The sequence below is a fragment of the Loxodonta africana genome, chromosome X, assembly GCF_030014295.1.
Source record: "Loxodonta africana isolate mLoxAfr1 chromosome X, mLoxAfr1.hap2, whole genome shotgun sequence".
Lineage (NCBI taxonomy): Eukaryota > Metazoa > Chordata > Mammalia > Proboscidea > Elephantidae > Loxodonta > Loxodonta africana.
The window spans coordinates 81,682,564-81,699,931 of NC_087369.1; the positions used below are offsets into that span (position 1 = coordinate 81,682,564).

Consider the following 17,368-nt stretch of genomic DNA (forward strand, 5'->3'; position numbering starts at 1 on the left):
TCTGATATTCTCTGCTTTCAGGCAAGATCCACCTGATACCAGCAATGGTGTCACTTGTTCCATGTCCTCTTCTGAATCCAGCTTGAATTTCTGGCAGTTCCCTGTCTATGTACTACAGCAACTGCTTTTGAATGATCTTCAGCAAAAATTTACTTGTTGTTCTGACTGAGGATATTGAGCTTTTCCCTCATCTCTTTCCTCATGTGTAGTCAGTTCGATTCCTGTGTATTCCATCTGACGAGGTCCACATGTATAGTCCCTGTTTATGTTGGTGAAAAAAGTTATTTTTCGTTAGTCTTCCAAAATTCTATCATGCCATCTCTGGCTTCATTTCTATCACCAAAGCTGTATTTCCCAACTAGTGCTTCATTTTCTTTGTTTCCAACTTTCGCATTCCGATCACCAGTAATTAACAATGCATCTTGATTGCATGTTTGATCAATTTCAGACTGCAGGAAGTTGGTAAAATGTTCAATCTCCTCATCTTTGGCATTAGTGGTTAGTACGTAAATATGAATAATAGTCTTATTAACTGATCTTCCTTGTAGACGTATGGATATTATCCTTTCACTGACAGCGTTGTACTTCAGGATAGATCTTGAAAGGTTCTTTTTGACAATGAATGCGACACTGTTCCTCTTCAATTTGTCATCCCCAGCAGAGTAGACTATATGATTGTCTGATTCAAAATGGCCAATACCAGTCCATTTCAGCTCACTAACGCCTAGGATATTGATCTTTATACATTCCATTTCATTTTTGACGACTTCCAATTTTCCTAGATTCATACATTCCACATTCCAATTATTAATGGATGTCTGCTGCTGTTCTCATTTTGAGTCGTGCCACATCAGCAAACGGAGGTCCTGGAAGCTTGATTCCATTCATGTCCTTAAGGTTAATTCTACTTTGAGGAGGCAGCTCTTCCCCTGTCATATTTTGAGTGCCTTCCAACTTGAGGGGCTCATCTTCTGGCACCATATCAGACTGCGTTCCACTGCTTTCGTGAGGTTTTCACTGGCTAATTTTTTTCAGAAGTAGGCCACCAGGTCCTTCTTCCTGGTCTGTCTTAGTCTGGAAGCTCAGCTGAAACTTGTCCACCATGGGTGACCCAGCTGGTATTTGAAATACCAGTGCCATAGCTTCCAGCATCACAGCAACACACAAGGCAGCACGGTAAGACAAACTGACAGATGTGTAGGGCTAGGAGGCAGAGGTGTCTAAAATGTTGCCTGGTGTATATATGTGTGTATCTGTGGTCAGTAGGACTAAAAGTCAGAAGCTAAAGGCAAAAACCTCAACTTCACCACTCTGGGCAACTCCTGAGGCCTCTCAGTGCCTTAGTGTGTAGACTCGAATATACTCACTAGCCTTACTGGCCTGCTACAGGGCCATACAGCCAACCCAAGTACATAAGGCCTTTCCTCCCTGCTGGCCACAGAGATAAGGAAAAGATCCCAGGTGCTCAGGGGGTGATTATCTAAAGGCCTGTCATAGGTTCCCCTTTCTTTGCCTTCAGAGGTGCCTCTTTGCACAGCTTCTCATTCTACTCGACCCATTTCCTTTTTTCAAAAAGCAGAGTGGTGTGGCAATGTGGCTCTGAGGAAAGCCTTGGTGTGGGGTCAGGAGGGTATGGTGGGAGGAGCTCACATCGCAGCTTATTCAACTGTGAGATCTTAACTCAGTGGTCCCAGAGTAACTGGTCCTGGGCGGCAGTGGTGACAGCCATGGCAGCACAGCCTAGAGCCTGGAATGGTGAGTGTGGGAACAACTGCATACTGCATATTGGGGTTTGAGGCTTGGGGTTTGGCTCCTGGCGCTGGCAGTGCAGGAGAGGGCAGGTGTCTTAGTTACCTAGTGCTGTTATGACAGACATACCACAAGTGGGTGCCTTTAACAAACAGAAATTTATCTTCTCACAGTTTAGGAGGCTGGAAGTCTGAATTCAGGACCCTGGCTAGAGAGGAAGACTCCCTCTCTCTCTGTTCACTCCGGCGGGGAGGTCCTCGACTCTTCAGTTGCTATTCCTAGGTTCTTTGACAATCATGTGGCATGTGTCTTCCCCTCTGTTTGTGCTTGCTTACTTGATCTGCTCTTTTATATCTCAAAAGAGGTTGATTTAAAACATACCCTATGCTAATTCTGCCTCATTAATGTAAGAAAGACAATTCATTCCCAAATGGGATTATAACCACAGACATAGAGGTTAGGATTCACAACATATATATTGCGGGCACACAGTTCAATCCATAATAGCAGGTGACTGGAGAGCGCTGGGGACAAGGCAGCTAGCTTTGATCTGGCCTGAGCTAGGCCAGGTGTGGGAATCATTTGGACTCCACATGAGGCTTGAAAGCTTGGCCATCCACACATGCCCCCCACCCCTACCCCCTGAGGGTACGAGGCTGAGAACTGTGATTGTTATCTGTAGGGCAACATGCTGTCCTGAGCAAAGGTGATGGCCCTCATGCCCGCTGCCTGACTTCCAGACCAGCGGTACCCCAGGCTACCCTCCCTAGCTGGCCAGCCCAAGCCCAGGGAGGTGGGCTGAGCCAAGGGTTTGAAGTGGGCTTGGCTTCAGGAAAAAGGAATTCCTCCTGTGGCAGCCTGGGGAGGGAGCTCTTTCTGACCAACCCCACCCCCTAGTTTCCTCACTGCCATGCCTACAGGTGGAACACCAACATTCCTTCTTCATTCCTACTGCTATCTCTTCCAGCCCTGCAGCCTAGAAACTCTCAGTGGTATCAGACTTCTGAAGCACCAGGCAATCCAGCTCAGCTTCTTCCTGCCTGGTCACAAAATACGGCTTCCCTACAAATTAGGCCTGGGCCAGAGGAACACGACTAGGAAGACAGAGCAACTTCACAACAAATAAAAATTCTACACACATGATGGCCTAACTCCAGCTTCTACTGTTTCATCCCCCTTCCCCAGCTAGCCAAAAGGTAGAAGCCCTGCTGATTAAGACTTTTTCCTAAATGTTGGTAGCTCAGCATCTAGTACAGAGCCTGACATACACATGGTAGCTACCAAGTAGAGCTCTATTGGATGGATGGATGGATGGACGGACGGACGGACGGACGGATGGACAGACGGGCAGGCGGGCAGGTGGATGGATGGATGGATGGGTGGATAATGGAGGGATGAATGGATGAATTAACATGCTCTAGGTAATGTCTTTATTGTACCTTTTGTTCCCAAAGCCCTAAAACTAGAGCTTTAGAGTCTTCTGCCCCAGGCACATATGCACCCATAGATTTCCTCCTCCACTAACTAAGAAAAGGTGAAGAGTACACCAGCCAGGGGACTGGGGTAGGCTAGCAGAATCAGCTCACAGCCTTGCCTCTCCTTACGTTATTGATGATTCCAGGCTGAATCATCCTAGCTTAGAACCAAGAGCACATGGGGGTTGGCATCAGACAGGCTTAGTTCAAATCTCAGCCTCACTATTTTCTAGCTATATAACCGTAGCCAAAAGTCATTTCGCCTCTCCAAGAATTTGTCCCTACTCAAAAATGGGGCTAAAAATATCTATCCAGGATTGTGTTAGGGAATGAATACATGAGAAAATGTATTAAGTTGAACCATGTGAAACTGACAAAAGTGTATTAAGTTGAACCATGTGAAATTGATAAAAACAGTTGCATAGCAGCAATTTCATATCATTCAACCTAATACAGGCATACCTCATTTTATTGTGCTTCGCAGATATTGCATTTTTTACAGATTGAAAGCTTGTGGCAACCCTGCTTCAAGCAAGTCTATCAGCGCCATTTTTCCAACGGTGTGTGCTCACTTCATGTCTCTGTGTCACATTTGGTAATTCTCAAAATATTTCAAACTTTTGCATTATTATTATATCTATTATGGTGATCTGTGATAAGCGATCTTTGATGTTACTATTGTAATTGTTTTGAGGCACCACGGCCCTCTACCAGCAAAAAGAGCATGACTCGCCAAAGGATCAGATGATGGTTAGCATTTTTTAGCAATAAAGTATTTTAAAATTAAGGTATGTATGTTATTTTTAGACATAATGCTATTGTACACTTAATAGACTACAGTATAGTGTAAACATAACTTTTATATGCACTGGGAAACAAAAAAAAATTGTGTGACTAGCTTTATTGCAGTAGTCTGGAACCAAGCCTACAATATATCTGAGTTATGCTCATATATAAAGTGCTTTATAAAGTATAAAGCACTATAATATGTAGCCCTATGTAAGTACTCACTATTCATAAGAGATATAATATGAAAGTCACAGAATATTGTTTTTGCAATAAGTGACTAATCCTTTTCCATCGGAATACAGGTCAAACTAATGGAAGAAGTCAGTCACTCCTTTGCCATATTATAGACTGCAGCCATTTCCTGGAGCAATTTGACCAAAGAAATGGGACCAGGTACTTTTAGGAAATGAAAATGTTTCATGGAAAGCAAAGGCAGTGAGCAGCAGGATAACTAGTGGCAACTCCTAACTGGATAATGGTTTACCCACAAAAGCATAGTGGGAGTTGGAACATTTTCCTGTCCTGGTAAGAGTTCCCACTGCTGAGCTCAAGTTCCAAGGCAGAGAGGATTTGGACGGACCTGTCTAGGGTACCAGGCCACCAAGCACCTAGAAGAAACTGAAAATAGCTGCCTGCCAACTTTCCCCACCCTGGTGGCAGCTGCCAAGCCCGGGCACCTGCTTTTGACTCAGCAAAGACCCACACCTGACAAAGCTCGGATTTGGAACTGATAGCTGAGGTGACCACAGTGGGGGAACACTTCTCACTATCCTATGTATCTGTTGTTATTGTTGTTGTTACGTGCCATTGAGTCAATCTCTACTCATAGCAGCCCCATGTGACAGAGTAGAACTGCCTCACTGGGTTTTCTAGGCTGTAATCTTTACAGGGGCAGATTGCCAGATCTTTCTACCGCAGAGCCACTGGGAGGGTTTGAACCACCAGCCTTTCAGTTAGCAGCTGAATGCTTAATCATTGCACCACCAGGACTCCTTACTTAGCCCCAAACCAAGTTGTGAAGGTCACTGGGATTTCAGGCCAGAAGAAAATGGGAGGAGTGGGGAGAAATGCCCACTGATTGGCCACGCCTCAGGCACTGGCATCTCTGGCCAACAAGGACTACCAGGGCACTCGGCAAACATTTACAGTGCCTACTCAGTATTTCCTACCGGGGACAGGATTGTCATGTTAGGTAGAACAATTTTTCATTGCATAGGACTGCCCCAGGCATTGCAGAACATTTAGCATGCAGCAGCAAGGTAACAGTAGGGAGCATCCTATAAGCTTGAGAGCGAGGTGATTCCCAGCTGCCAAGGCTCAGGAGAAGGGCCCAGGCTGAGTGGTAACCTTCCCACAGCTTATCATCTTGGAGGTGACATCTTCAACTAGACGCTGCATAACTAGATGTTCACCTGACGACCTTGAGCTACCCTGTGAGTTTGGTGCCTAGGTAACCAGTGTAGGGCCAGCGGAGAAATGTAAAGTCACTCATAGAGGGTCTGGGACCTAAGGGGAGAAAAGCCAGGCCCTCCAAGAGCTGCCCAAATGGGGTTTGTGCTCCTGGCAGGCAGTGGTTGCTCTGTTCTGGGCCCCAAGCTCTGGCCAGCATGCTGCAGAGGATCCACATAGAGACGGGGGCTGATTTGGTCCAGTGCCCAGCATAAACCAGGGTGGGAGTAGGATGTATGAAATTTGTTCTGGGAAGTACAAATATCCAATTTGAGCTATAGTGTAGACATGTCATAGCACAGAGATGCTTAACCAAGAGTCTGTGTACTTAGAAGGGGGAAAAATGGCAACTTTATTGTCACTAACCTCTAATTGAAATGTAGCTTGCCCTTTGATTATGAATGTAGACAACAAGCCACAGTAGTATTAGCAGTACCTGTGACTTTGCCTCCAATAGGAACTGCAGATACTTTTATATCTCATTACAGTTGCTGCAGATATTGTGAAACACCATTTATACTCATCACTACTTCAAAATTATGGTAGTTATTGGACCCACCACTAGATCATGTTATTTAATGTGTTAATAATGAAATGTATCAAAAATTTTAATATATATATGTAGAGAGAGATAACTCTTTCAATATAATTGGTTTCCTTTATAATTCTACATATTTTATTTTATGCCTTTAAAAACATTATTCTGAGAAGGGTTCATAGGTTTCATCAGATTGCCAAAGGGGTCCAAGCCATTAAAAACTTAAGAACTCTTGAATTAGAGGGTTGGCAAGAAGTAAGGCTGATTGGGGTCAAGAGGGAAGGTCTTGAATGCGAGGAGCATGGATCTGTATTCTGTAGGCACCTAAACCGAAAGTCAAATCCATTGCCATCAAGTCGATTTCAACTCATAGTGACCCTATGGGACAGAGTAGAACTGCCGCACAGGATTTCCAAGGAGCGGCTGGTGGATTCGAACTGTTGACCTTTTGGTTAGCAGCTGAGCTCTTAACTACTGCGCTCCAGGGCTCTTCTGTAGGCACCTAGGAGCTGCTAAAGGTTTCTGAGAAGGAGGCCAATCAAGATGATGCTGAGGTTTCCAGCCTGGGATTCCAGAGACGTTGATGGCATTAATAGAAATAGAGAAGTCAGGAAGACAAGCTGTTTAGGATAGTGGGAGAGGGTTCTATTTTAAATATATAAAATTTGGGACTAAAAAAAATGGACATCCAGTTGAAGATGTCCACCAGGCTCTGGGAAATACAAATGGACAGAATGGGAGCCTTGGCAATGGGAAAGATTTGGGGATCATCCCTCAAGATGTGATCAGGGAAGCATTTGACGTAATTGCAGTCATCAAGGGAGAAAGGGCAATGAGTGAAATGGGACCAAGGCAGAGGGCTGTTGTAATCTGTGTCCTTCGGGAAACAGATTCTGAGACAGAGATTTGCATGCAGGAATTTTATTGGGGTCTGCTTTCTAGAATGGAGTCCCTGGGTGAGGCAAATGGTTACGCACTCGGCTACTAACCTAAAGGTTGATGGTCTGAACCCACCCAGCAGTGCCTTGGAAGAAAGCCCTGGTGATCTGCTTCCAAAAGGTCAGAGCCTTGCAAACCCTATGGAGCACAGTTTTACTCTGCAACACACGGGGTCTCCGTGAGTGGGAATCAACTCTACAGCAATTGGTGAGTTTTGGCTCTACAAAACGGCACTGGTGAGGGAGTAAGGGAAGCAGGATTGGTCAGAGGGGGGAGTTGAACTGCAATGCTGTCACAGCAGAGACCCTAGCTGATCCCACAAGGAGCTCTTGAACTGAGATAGCGCCCCAGACAGCTCCAGTTGAGGCAAGGGAATTGGGCCTCTACTTTCCCCCATTGATTAGTCTTTGGATGTGAGCTGCCACCACCCCCAGGGGAGGAGCATTACCTTGGGTGAGACAGCTTCCTTCAGACAAGGGCAATTCCTGGAGAGAGACTCAGCTGTGATCCATCAGCCAACATCCACTGCAGCTGAGGGAGTGAGTGACTTGGTCCTGAATGGGGGATCTGGGCAGCTCAAGGCCCTCTGTCCCAGCCCTGCAAAAAATTCCACCCTGCAACCCACAGCAGGTAGGAGTCCTGGGTCAGAGAGCCAGGGCCTGAAAGGAATTTGAATCCTTGATGCCTGCAATTCAGAATCCTCGGTATCTCCTCCAACCTTCCCTCACTTGGGTTAAGCTAGGCGGGATGGGGTGGGGGAGGCTGGAGGAAACTGAGCTGTTGGCATCCTCTGCACAGTTTGGTTTGAAAAAGTTACCAAACTCTACAAATGAACCACTGCAGAAACAGGCTCTGTGGCCTCTGCATCCATCCCTTCCTTCTGGGGTGACTCACATCTCGAAGAGGGGATGTCATCACAATTGAGGTTAGAGCCCTGCTCACAAGGCCTGTGAGCTACCCAGGAAATGTGATAGTGCTAAAGCCACCAAGTAAAAGGAAGGTTGGGCTTCATTTTGAAAGACAGAAATGTAAAAACTTGGCTTTTGATTTTGACTTTCATGTCCTTACACTAAAAAAGGCAAGCTAAGTAGCAACTTAACTAATTGGACATAAACTCTCCCAAACCTCTGAAATTTAGAGTAGTTGTAAAATTCATTCATTCCACAAAATATAACAGGTTCTGAGCTTGCAAAATGATAGGCGGATCAAGTGTGGCCTGAAGGCCAGCTTTATTTGTTCCACGGTTTTTAAAAATACTTTGAGTTAGTTGCCAATTCACTTTAGAAAATCATAACATCTTGCAACATGGAATTCATTGGCTGAAACTGAGGAGTACTTCCACCTTGGGGGTGGGCTTGGGGTTCTCCAGTTTACCTCATGCTCCATCCACCTGCTTCTCTCAGTGTTACTTACCTGGGCCCTGTGTTCATGAGCCCTAGGATCAGCTAAGCTGGATGCTGGGGCTATACTGGTGGACAATGTTATTGCTTTGCTCAAGGGCTGTCTTCACCGCCCTCACAGGGCTCACCATCCAGTGTTGTATGTGAACCTGCGAACTGAGATATGGCAGACCCACATAGAGGAAAGAATCTTTTGGGGCCTCGGAAGAAGGAATGACAAATTTGGTCAAGAGATGTTGGGAAAACTTTACAGAGACCCTAGGAGGATGGGTAGACTTCTTCTAGGTGGAAAAGAAGGGGCGGGAGAAAGAGGTACCCTACAGCAAAGGAATAATATATGCAGGAGAATGGCACTGTGAAAGGAAGTACCATGTATGAAGTTGACAGGGAGGCTTTGTCTGCCAGGCTGAGGAAATGGCATCTTATCCTGAAGGCAACCCAGGGCCCACAGAGGTTTTGAGGCAGAGGAGTGTACTTAGAAGATGACTCTGGTGGCCTCATGAAAGCTGGATTATAGAAGGGCAAGAATTGAGGCAGGAGGGCAAGAATTGAGGCAGGAAGGCAGGTAAAAAGTTCCTACAGTTGTCTCAGTGGGAAGTAATGGGGCTTTGATTTAGGGAGGTGCCAGTGAGGCTGGGGAGGAAGGAACAGATTTGAGAGGGACTTAGGGGATTGATTGACAGGTCTTGGCGATTTGTCAACATGAGAGGGGAAAACTGCACGCAGTGGCACAGTGGTGTGCTCCGTGATCCCGGCCTTGTCAGTAGCCAGCCTTTGCTCAGGGCTCTGTAATGTTTGGAGCACTTATCTGTTCATTAACTCAGCCAATCTCAAAGCCAAAGACAGCTAGCCTACCATCCATCCACAAGGCAACCGGACACCCTGGCACAATGCACACATCCTGACCTTAACCACAAGGACAGTTAAGTCTTTATGGAGCACTTGCTATGTGCCCCCTCAGTCACTACCCTCCAGATACACTAGCTGCCTTCTTTCATTCTTTCCTACCCTCAGGCCTTTGATTCGCCATTTCCCCCGCCACACAAGATTTTTTATTTTTTTTTTACTCTTTGCATTGGCTGGTTCCTTCTCTGTGTTCATGTCTCCTCAGCTTAAATATGAACTCCCAGAGGGCAGGGACTTTGTCTGTCCTGTTCACTGTTGTATCCCCCAATGCCTGTGTGCCAAGTACACAGGAAGGGCTCAATAAGTATCTGTTGAATAAATGAACTAATCATTTTGGCACCTTCTGTGTGTGCCAGGCACCTTACAAATAGTAGGTCATTTAATCTTCAAAATGCCCCTGTGAGTTAGCTATGAGTATGATCCTCATTTTATAGATGAGGAAAATGAGGCACAGAGAGGTGAAGTGACTTGCCCAAGGTCACAGGGCTTAGGAAGAGACAAAGCTGGAATTTGACTTCTACTGTATTCCCTACAACACATTGCTGCAAAGTGTGCATTCAAGCAGGATGTTAATTACAGAGGTCTGGGGCTTGCCCTTCCATGTAGTGTTTCAGATGGCTGACTTGAACTTCCCCAGGAAGGAACTGAAGCAATTATGGTGGCCTCCGAGCTGGGGATGTTGACTACCCGGGTTGTCCCACCTTTTCATTCTTGTTTATTTAAAACCCCACAGATTTAGAAAAGTGCCTCAGGAAGCAAAGCAAGGCTCCCTCTCAGTGAGAAAACCACACCTACCAGGGGAGGTGCAGCTGAAACCCACAGAGACTGAACATCCCCAGAGAATGCCAGGACAGAGAGGTGAAATGTTTCCCTCCTCCCCCAGCATGTTTTCTCCACCAGTGTCTACTTGGCCTAGATCCTTGCCACTCAAGGTGTGATCTGAGGACCAGCAGCATCAGCATCACCTGGGAGCTAGTTAGAGAATCCCAGCACACAACCACCTCCCCACCTGCTAAATTGGAAGCTGCATTTCAGCAAGATGCCCTGATGATTCAAATGTACGTCAAGTTTGAGAAGTGTTGGCCTAGAGGGTAGCTTTGGAGAATGACCTCCTTATCACCAGGCTGGGAGCTTTTTATTGTGGCCCCAAGGGCCCTGCATGGTGCCAGTCACATAGTAATGTCTGGTGAGTGAGTGAGTAAATTTGTAAAGGAACCTAGCCACAAATAGCCAGCTGAGGCACAAATAGAATCAGATACTAGGCACATTGTGCAGCCCTGCCTCCTCCTGTTACTCTACTGCAAGCTATCCATAACAGAGGCCCAGCCCAGGGACTCCTCTCCTGGCCCGTGGTCACAGTGAGGGAGGACCTAGCAGCAGGGAGTTTGTTTACATAGGCCTTAGGCTTTGGACAAGATGCTGAACAGGCTTGGCCCATCTTCCACCCCTCCATCCTTTCACCCTGACAGCCCCAAGGAGGAACTTCTGAAGAGCTCACACTTTTTTTTTTTGCTCTCTTCGCTGAGGGCATGGCCTCCTCAGCACACATGGCCACCACAGTCCCTGTGCCACTTCCCCAGTGGTTCCCTGGAAATCCACATCCCTTCCAAAGTGCAGAAGGTGCTAGCAGGTGCTGGCTACCAAGCCCCTGCTGTGTATGAAACCAAAATAATCTCCCGTTGATATGGAACAGGTCAAATTATTTTAAGAAAAAAAAATTGCTCCTTCATTAATCTTGTTGTTATGGCAATTGGAATTAGGAAAGTAGCTTGGCCAAGCAGACTACTGTGCGTTATTTTGGGACTGAGAGTTTTCAGAACAGTGGAAAACAATTTGCGAACGTATCTCCCCATCCTCTGGCTCTGCCTGGAGAAAGGGGAGTGAAGGCTAGTTGAGGATCAGCTTGCCCCACCTGGGGAGAGTGGGCTTTTGCAAGGTGGCTTGGGGCCACACTCAGGGGCCCTGCTGCATGAACCAACCTGCCTGGGGTGTTGCAGGATATGTGGGAAAGGAAGCTAGCCAGGAGGAGGATGTCCAGACCAGGGGTTCTGCACCACCTGGGTAAGTAGGTCCTCCACTCAGCCTCAAGAGTAGTGTCTCAACTTCCTGGCATTAGGGGAGGGTGGGGAGGTTAAGTAGACATAACAACTACTCTTGTTTGGTCTTTACCATGTGCCAGGCACTGGGCTAAGTACTTGACACATTCACATTATTTCTTGAAACAACCTTGCAAAGTATTATTATTATCTTGATTTTGCAAATATGGAAACTGAGTCTTAGAGGTGACTTGTCCAAGGTCATACAGTAAGTGCAGAGCTGGGATTGGAATCTTAGGCTACACTTATGGCTTCTGCTGCAAAGTCGAGGAACCATTAAGCTGAAACATGGAACCAGACTATTGTGTGCACATTGTTTCACGCATTCATTTAAAAATCTTATTATCTACTCAGCGCCAGGCCCTGAGAAGAATCCAGACATTATACTTACTTTTGCCTTCAAGGGGTCCTTGGATGAGTAGGCGAACAAAATTTCATTAAGATTGTTGCCCGATTAGGGTCCATGCCCTGGATCAGTTGAGCCAACAAAATGTACCCCAAGTTAGAAAGAGTGAGAAGGGTTATTTAGTAGGTGTCCACCAACGTGAATCTGACAGCAACACAGGCTGTCTTTGTGGAGTCCCAAAAGGCATTTTTACATTAGAGCTTATATATGATTTTTACAAAGGTTAGAAGTGTCTTTGTAGCCCACAGATGGCATGGTCAGATGAGTTATTCATTACAAGGTAATTATAAGAGACTATTAGACTAAAGAGATACATGCCGGATATCTCCTTGTCAGGCTAAAGATATACATCCAGACATCTGGGCTCTAATCTTCCTGGGGGGGGGGGTCATAAGTCACAGGTGGCTGGACAGAGCAAAACAAAGTCATTAACAAAGGTATGTGGAAAGGAGAAGGCAGGCAACAAAGAAATAAAAAACTTAATAGGTTCATCATAGCATTAGTTACGTCAAGCTCTCAGTCGCCCATTTCGGAAAGGAGAAAACATACTGGGGAGTATTAGGGTCCCAGGATGGATACGAATACAGGCCGACCCAGGTATGTTTGCTGGGCAGTGGGTGTGCCCAAGTGGCCCAGACAGTGTATGTGTAGTAGATCCGAACGCTCCTCGGAGGGGCGCCACTCTCTTTTCTAGATTTCCTCTTCCTTTCTGATATTCAGAAGGGCTCCTCAGACTCAGGAAATGCTGGCCTATGGAGTGGGAAGCAGAGGGATTTAGGGGCTGAAGACAGTAGAGGAGGAAGGTGGGAACATTTGAAACTCCAGGGGGTAGGAAGTTGTTTTAGAGGAAGGGAGAGGAGTCAGAGGGGACGGCCTAACTCAAATTTTTTTTGCTTCTTACCCTACAAATCTGGGAAGTGCGCCTTGACCCTTGGCAGCTGCAGAGTTTAGTGGGCTGCTGAGAGGTATCTGGGCCCACTAGAAAGCACAGGCTCCATCCCTCTAAGCTGGCCCATTGTATGCCAAGTTCTGGGCTTTTCTTAATACACAGCAAAGCCTGTTGTTTCTTTTTAAATCTCCAGTTAGTATTAAATGAATAGCACTGAAGCCTTTGCCCCTTTTCTTTCTAGCCTGGAATAGGCTACTATTGTGAGATTATCACTACACTGTCCTAAGATGGTTTGTATGGTATTATGCAGCTGTCAGCATAGCTGAGGTCTGGCTGAATAACAAAGGCCCAGAAAGAGCCCCCACCCACCCCAAGGCAAAGCCTTCAGAACCTGCTGAGAGAATGCCAAACCAGGGCAGACTAGCAGGGCGGGCCTTAGGCCCTTGGATGTACCCTCACCACTGAGCACAAAAGGGGTCCAGCCCATCTGCACTTCAGGTGACCCTGTCAGAATCTCTCTCTCTCTCACCCACACACAAACACATACACACGCATACACATGCACCTGAAGTCTTCTGCAGTTTTGAGTAAAAATAAAAATAAAAAATAGTGCTATCGAGTCGTTTCCGACTCATAGCGACCCCATAGGGTTTCCTAGGAGCGCCTGGCGGACTTGAACTGCCGACCATTTGGTTAGCAGCCATAGCACTTAGCCGTTTTAAGTAAGAAAAACAAAAATTTGCCACCAACTAAACCTACCCATTTCACAGAAGATAAAACAGAGGCTCTCAGAGGGGTGGTGACATGCCCAAGGTCACTGAGCTAGGAAGTCACAGAGCTGGGATTAAGAACCACAGAAGTTGCCCAAGTGGAGGCTTTCTCATCCTTTACTACTTACTGGGCCAGAAGAACCACCCAGAAAACTACCTTATGCCTCAGCGGCACCAACCACTATTTACCCAGTGTTATCAACCCTACTGCCCATTGGAATCACCTGGGGATATGTGATTAAGAAATTGTATCTATTTTTACAGGGTAGGCTGGGAAATTAACTGTCAGACATGAATTTAAGTGCAGGTCTATTGCTTACTAGCTGTGTGACCTGGGCAATTTACAGGGTCTCTCTCAGTATCATTTTAAAAATGGAAGTTTGTTGTAAGAATTAGAGATAAGGCATGTACAGGGCATTCCCAATGCCTGACATATAATAGGGACTCAATAAAGGGTCAAAAAAAAAAAAAGAGAGAGAGAGAGAAAGAATCATTTTAAAAAAAACTTTTAAAACTGCCTATGTTGGTGCCCAACTCCAGACCAAGCAAATCAATATCCCTGAGGGTGGAGCCCAGGGATTAGTATTTTTAAGCTCCTGGATGGTTCTAAGGTGCAGGCAAGGTTGAAAATTCCTGTCCACCTGTAGGCACACTCCCACTCTGGACCCCCATTTGAGAAGGACAGGTGGCAGACACGCTTGTGGAGGAGATGGTATTGCGTATTCGATCATACTATAGTCATTCTCTATCAGACCACAGTGTTGCAGAAGTGATGTCCCCGGCCCCTGCCCTCAGTTCAACAATTTCTACATGTACAATTCAGTGATATTGATTACATTCTTTGAGTCGTGCAACCATTCTCATCCTCCTTTCCCAAGTTGTTTCTCCCCCATTAACATAAACTCACTGCTCCCTAAATTTTTTAGCTAATCTTTCCAGTTGCTGTCATCAGTTTGAGCCCAGATAGATAGATCTTAAAAGAACACAATGCTCAAGGCAGACATTCTTCACTAGTTAAGCTATTGCTTTTTTTTTTTTTTTTTCTGGTAGCTGCAAGGAGGGTCGCTCTGTGCAAAGCTCGAAGATTATGGAGGATCAAATACAGAACCACGGCCTCCTGTCTGAGGGCTGGGATCTGAGCCCTGAAAAGTGACCCAGACCCAGACACAAACACTGGCATGCTGTCCTCATTTTCCTGCATTTCTTTTATACAAATCCTATTTCCTGCTCCTCTCCTGGTGTGAACCTGGTTGGGCAACTCAGACATCTGGAAAGACAGGCTGAGGGCCAGGTCAGGAGGTGATCTGGATGGCCTCAGTGTGGGTGGGGAGGATTCTCTGTCATGTTAACTCATTGTGGGACCTGAGAAGGGGCCCTTCGTCTTTCCGGGCCTCAGTTTCCCCATCTCTATTTTCTGAGGGGGGCTGGACTAGCATTTCTGGCTGCCCACAGGCTCTGAGTCTTCACTTCCCCACTCTCGTTCTCATAGGGTAGCTGAACATGGCCGGGAGAAAATATTTATTGTGATACCAAGCAAGTAAGAGTTGGTTTAAGCACATCACAAAACAATATTTTCAGTGTTGTTGTTAGGTGCCGTCGAGTTTGTTCCAGCTCATAGCAACCCTACATACAGAACGAAACACTGGCCGATCTTGCACCATTCTCACAATCGTTGCTATGTTTGAGCCCACTGTTGCAGCCACTGTGTCAATTCATCTTGCGTCCAAAGAACGTGAGACGAAGTCTCGCTATCCTTGCTTCTAAAGAGCATTCTGGCTGTACTTCTTCAGGACAAATTTGTTCATTCTTTCAGTAGTCCGTGGTATATTTAATATTCTTCACCAACACCATAATTCAAAGGCATCAATTCTTCTTTGGTCTTCCTCACGGATATGAAGCGATTGGAAACACCATGGCTTGGGTCAGGCGAACCTTAGTCCTCAAGGTGACACCTTCGCTTTTTAACACTTGAAAGAGGTCTTTTGCAGCAGATTTGCCCAGTGCAGTACATCGTTTGATTTCTTGACTCCTGCTTCCATGGGCATTGATTGTGGATCCAAGTAAAATGAAATCCTTATATCTACAGTATAATCCCATATTTGTTTGGCATAGGAAAATTTCTGGCAAGATAAATCCAAAGTAACAGCAGTGGTTGTCTCTGGTGTGCAGAATTATGAGTGTTATTTTCTTCTTTCAGTTTGTCTGTCCTGATTTTTAACTGTGATAAAATAGTTTTGTTTTCGTAATAAGGAAAAAAAAGGAAAGCTTAACAGAAAGAAGTTAAAGTTGACAATTTTTAAAAGAGAGAGATTGCATAGAAGCCATTAGCAGGAAAAGAGAGGGGAAAAGTTAACAGCTAGCCACATGTCTGCTGCAGGCCTATGAGTTATACCAGAGCCAATATGAGAACACATGTCGGCATGTTTCAAAGAAACTGCAAAGGGAGGGTGGGTGTCCCAGGAAGCCGACTCTGAGATGAAGATGAGTGAACAGGAAGTTTATTAGACAGGCTCTTGAAATCAACATCTGTGGAAGGGGAGTAGCAAAGGGGATAAAGTAAACTGCAATACAGATCCCACAAAGGCCCCACTCGATCGGAGGTGGAAGCGCTGGTGTGAGATCACCCCTTAGAGTTGTCCTGAGTTGTGAAGAGAGAGCCATCCCAGGATATAGGTGTGACATTAGACAAGGCAGTTTCTTCAGCTGAAGCAAACTCCAAAGAGGGGACAGCAAAACGCCATTGTCTAGCAGCTCTCCCAACCGAAAGTGGTTTTTTCCTTTGGTGAGAACCGGATGGCACATCACGGCGTTCACTATGAGGTAACTGTCTGGCAGAGAGACCTCTGTAAAGGGCCAGGCCGTAGGCAGATATTAGAGGGGTTTTGGAAGAGAAAAACTGGTTTTTGAACTTAGGGGCCTGGATGCATCCACCACTCTAAGATCTGATCTCCATTCCTGGTTCGTCTCCTCAGCCAGTGACCTTCAAGGGCTGTAGATGGGCCAGCCTCTTGGCTAGGTGCTTCCCAGCATCCAAAATATCATTCCAGGCCTTGTTTACTATGATCCTTTAATTGCCCTGGTATGCAGCAGGGTGGAAGTTTTATCAGCCCCATTTTATCAGTGAGGAAATCAAAGTTCAGAGAGGAGTCACAGCTAGTTGTGATGAGGCCAAGTCTCAAAGCCAGGTCTGTCCAACTCCATATCCCACCCTCTTTCCCTAGTAGCACAGCTGCCTTCATGGGAAACAGGCCCAAACTTTCAAGCGATTTATTTGTTTTGTGGTTTTATGGACAAATCTGTTCCTCTTCATTAATACTGAACCAGTTTGCTCCCCACACCCACCACCTGATTTTCAGATGGGTCAGCCTTAATCCTGCAGATCACAAATTTGAATTTTACTTAGTTGATAGAACAAGAAGTGACCCTTACTGTCCTAGAAAGCTGCTGTCTTTGACAAGCCTGAGCCTCTCCAGTTTTGGGAACACGGGAGGCTGCAGGTGTCTGGCTGAGTTAATCTTGAGTGAATCTTATTAACCTGTAAGTAAGATTAGTTGGCTGCAGACGTCAGTCAAGTGATAACCCAGGCAGTCTGACAGCCAGGGACTGATTTATCAATCCTTTTAATGAATGAGATTGCATTTTTTAAATTGTACTTTAGATGAAGGTTTACAGAACAAATTAGCTTCTCATTAAACAATTAGTACACATATTGTTTTGTGACATTGGTTACCAACCCCATGACATGTCAACACTGTCCCCTTCTCAACGACCTTGGGTTCCCTATTACCAGCTTTCCTGTCTCCTCCTGCCTTCTAGTCCCTGCCTCTGGGCTGGTGTGCCCCTTTAGTCTTGTTTTGTTTTATGGGCCTGTCTAATCTTTGGCTGAAGGGTGAACCTCAGGAGTGACTTCATTGCTGAGCTAAAAGGCTATCTAGGGGCCATACTCTCGGAGTGTCTCCAGT

General features: G+C 45.9%; 1 protein-coding gene across 6 annotated transcripts in view; it reads left to right on the forward strand.

Moving 5' to 3' along the window:
- The first annotated feature begins 1,411 nt into the window (after window positions 1-1,411).
- The window catches only part of NHSL2 (NHS like 2), a 73,998-nt gene continuing 58,041 nt past the window's right edge, over window positions 1,412-17,368 (forward strand). The window contains exons 1-2 of one of the 6 annotated variants that reach the window (XM_064278556.1): window positions 1,696-1,755; window positions 3,709-16,226. Coding sequence is in view for 4 of the 6 variants with exons in the window: in XM_064278550.1 (XP_064134620.1) it covers window positions 1,728-1,755 (28 nt within the window). In the remaining 2 variants the exon portion in view is untranslated. The other 5 variants (XM_064278550.1, XM_064278553.1, XM_064278551.1 and 2 more) reach the window with 5 other exon arrangements.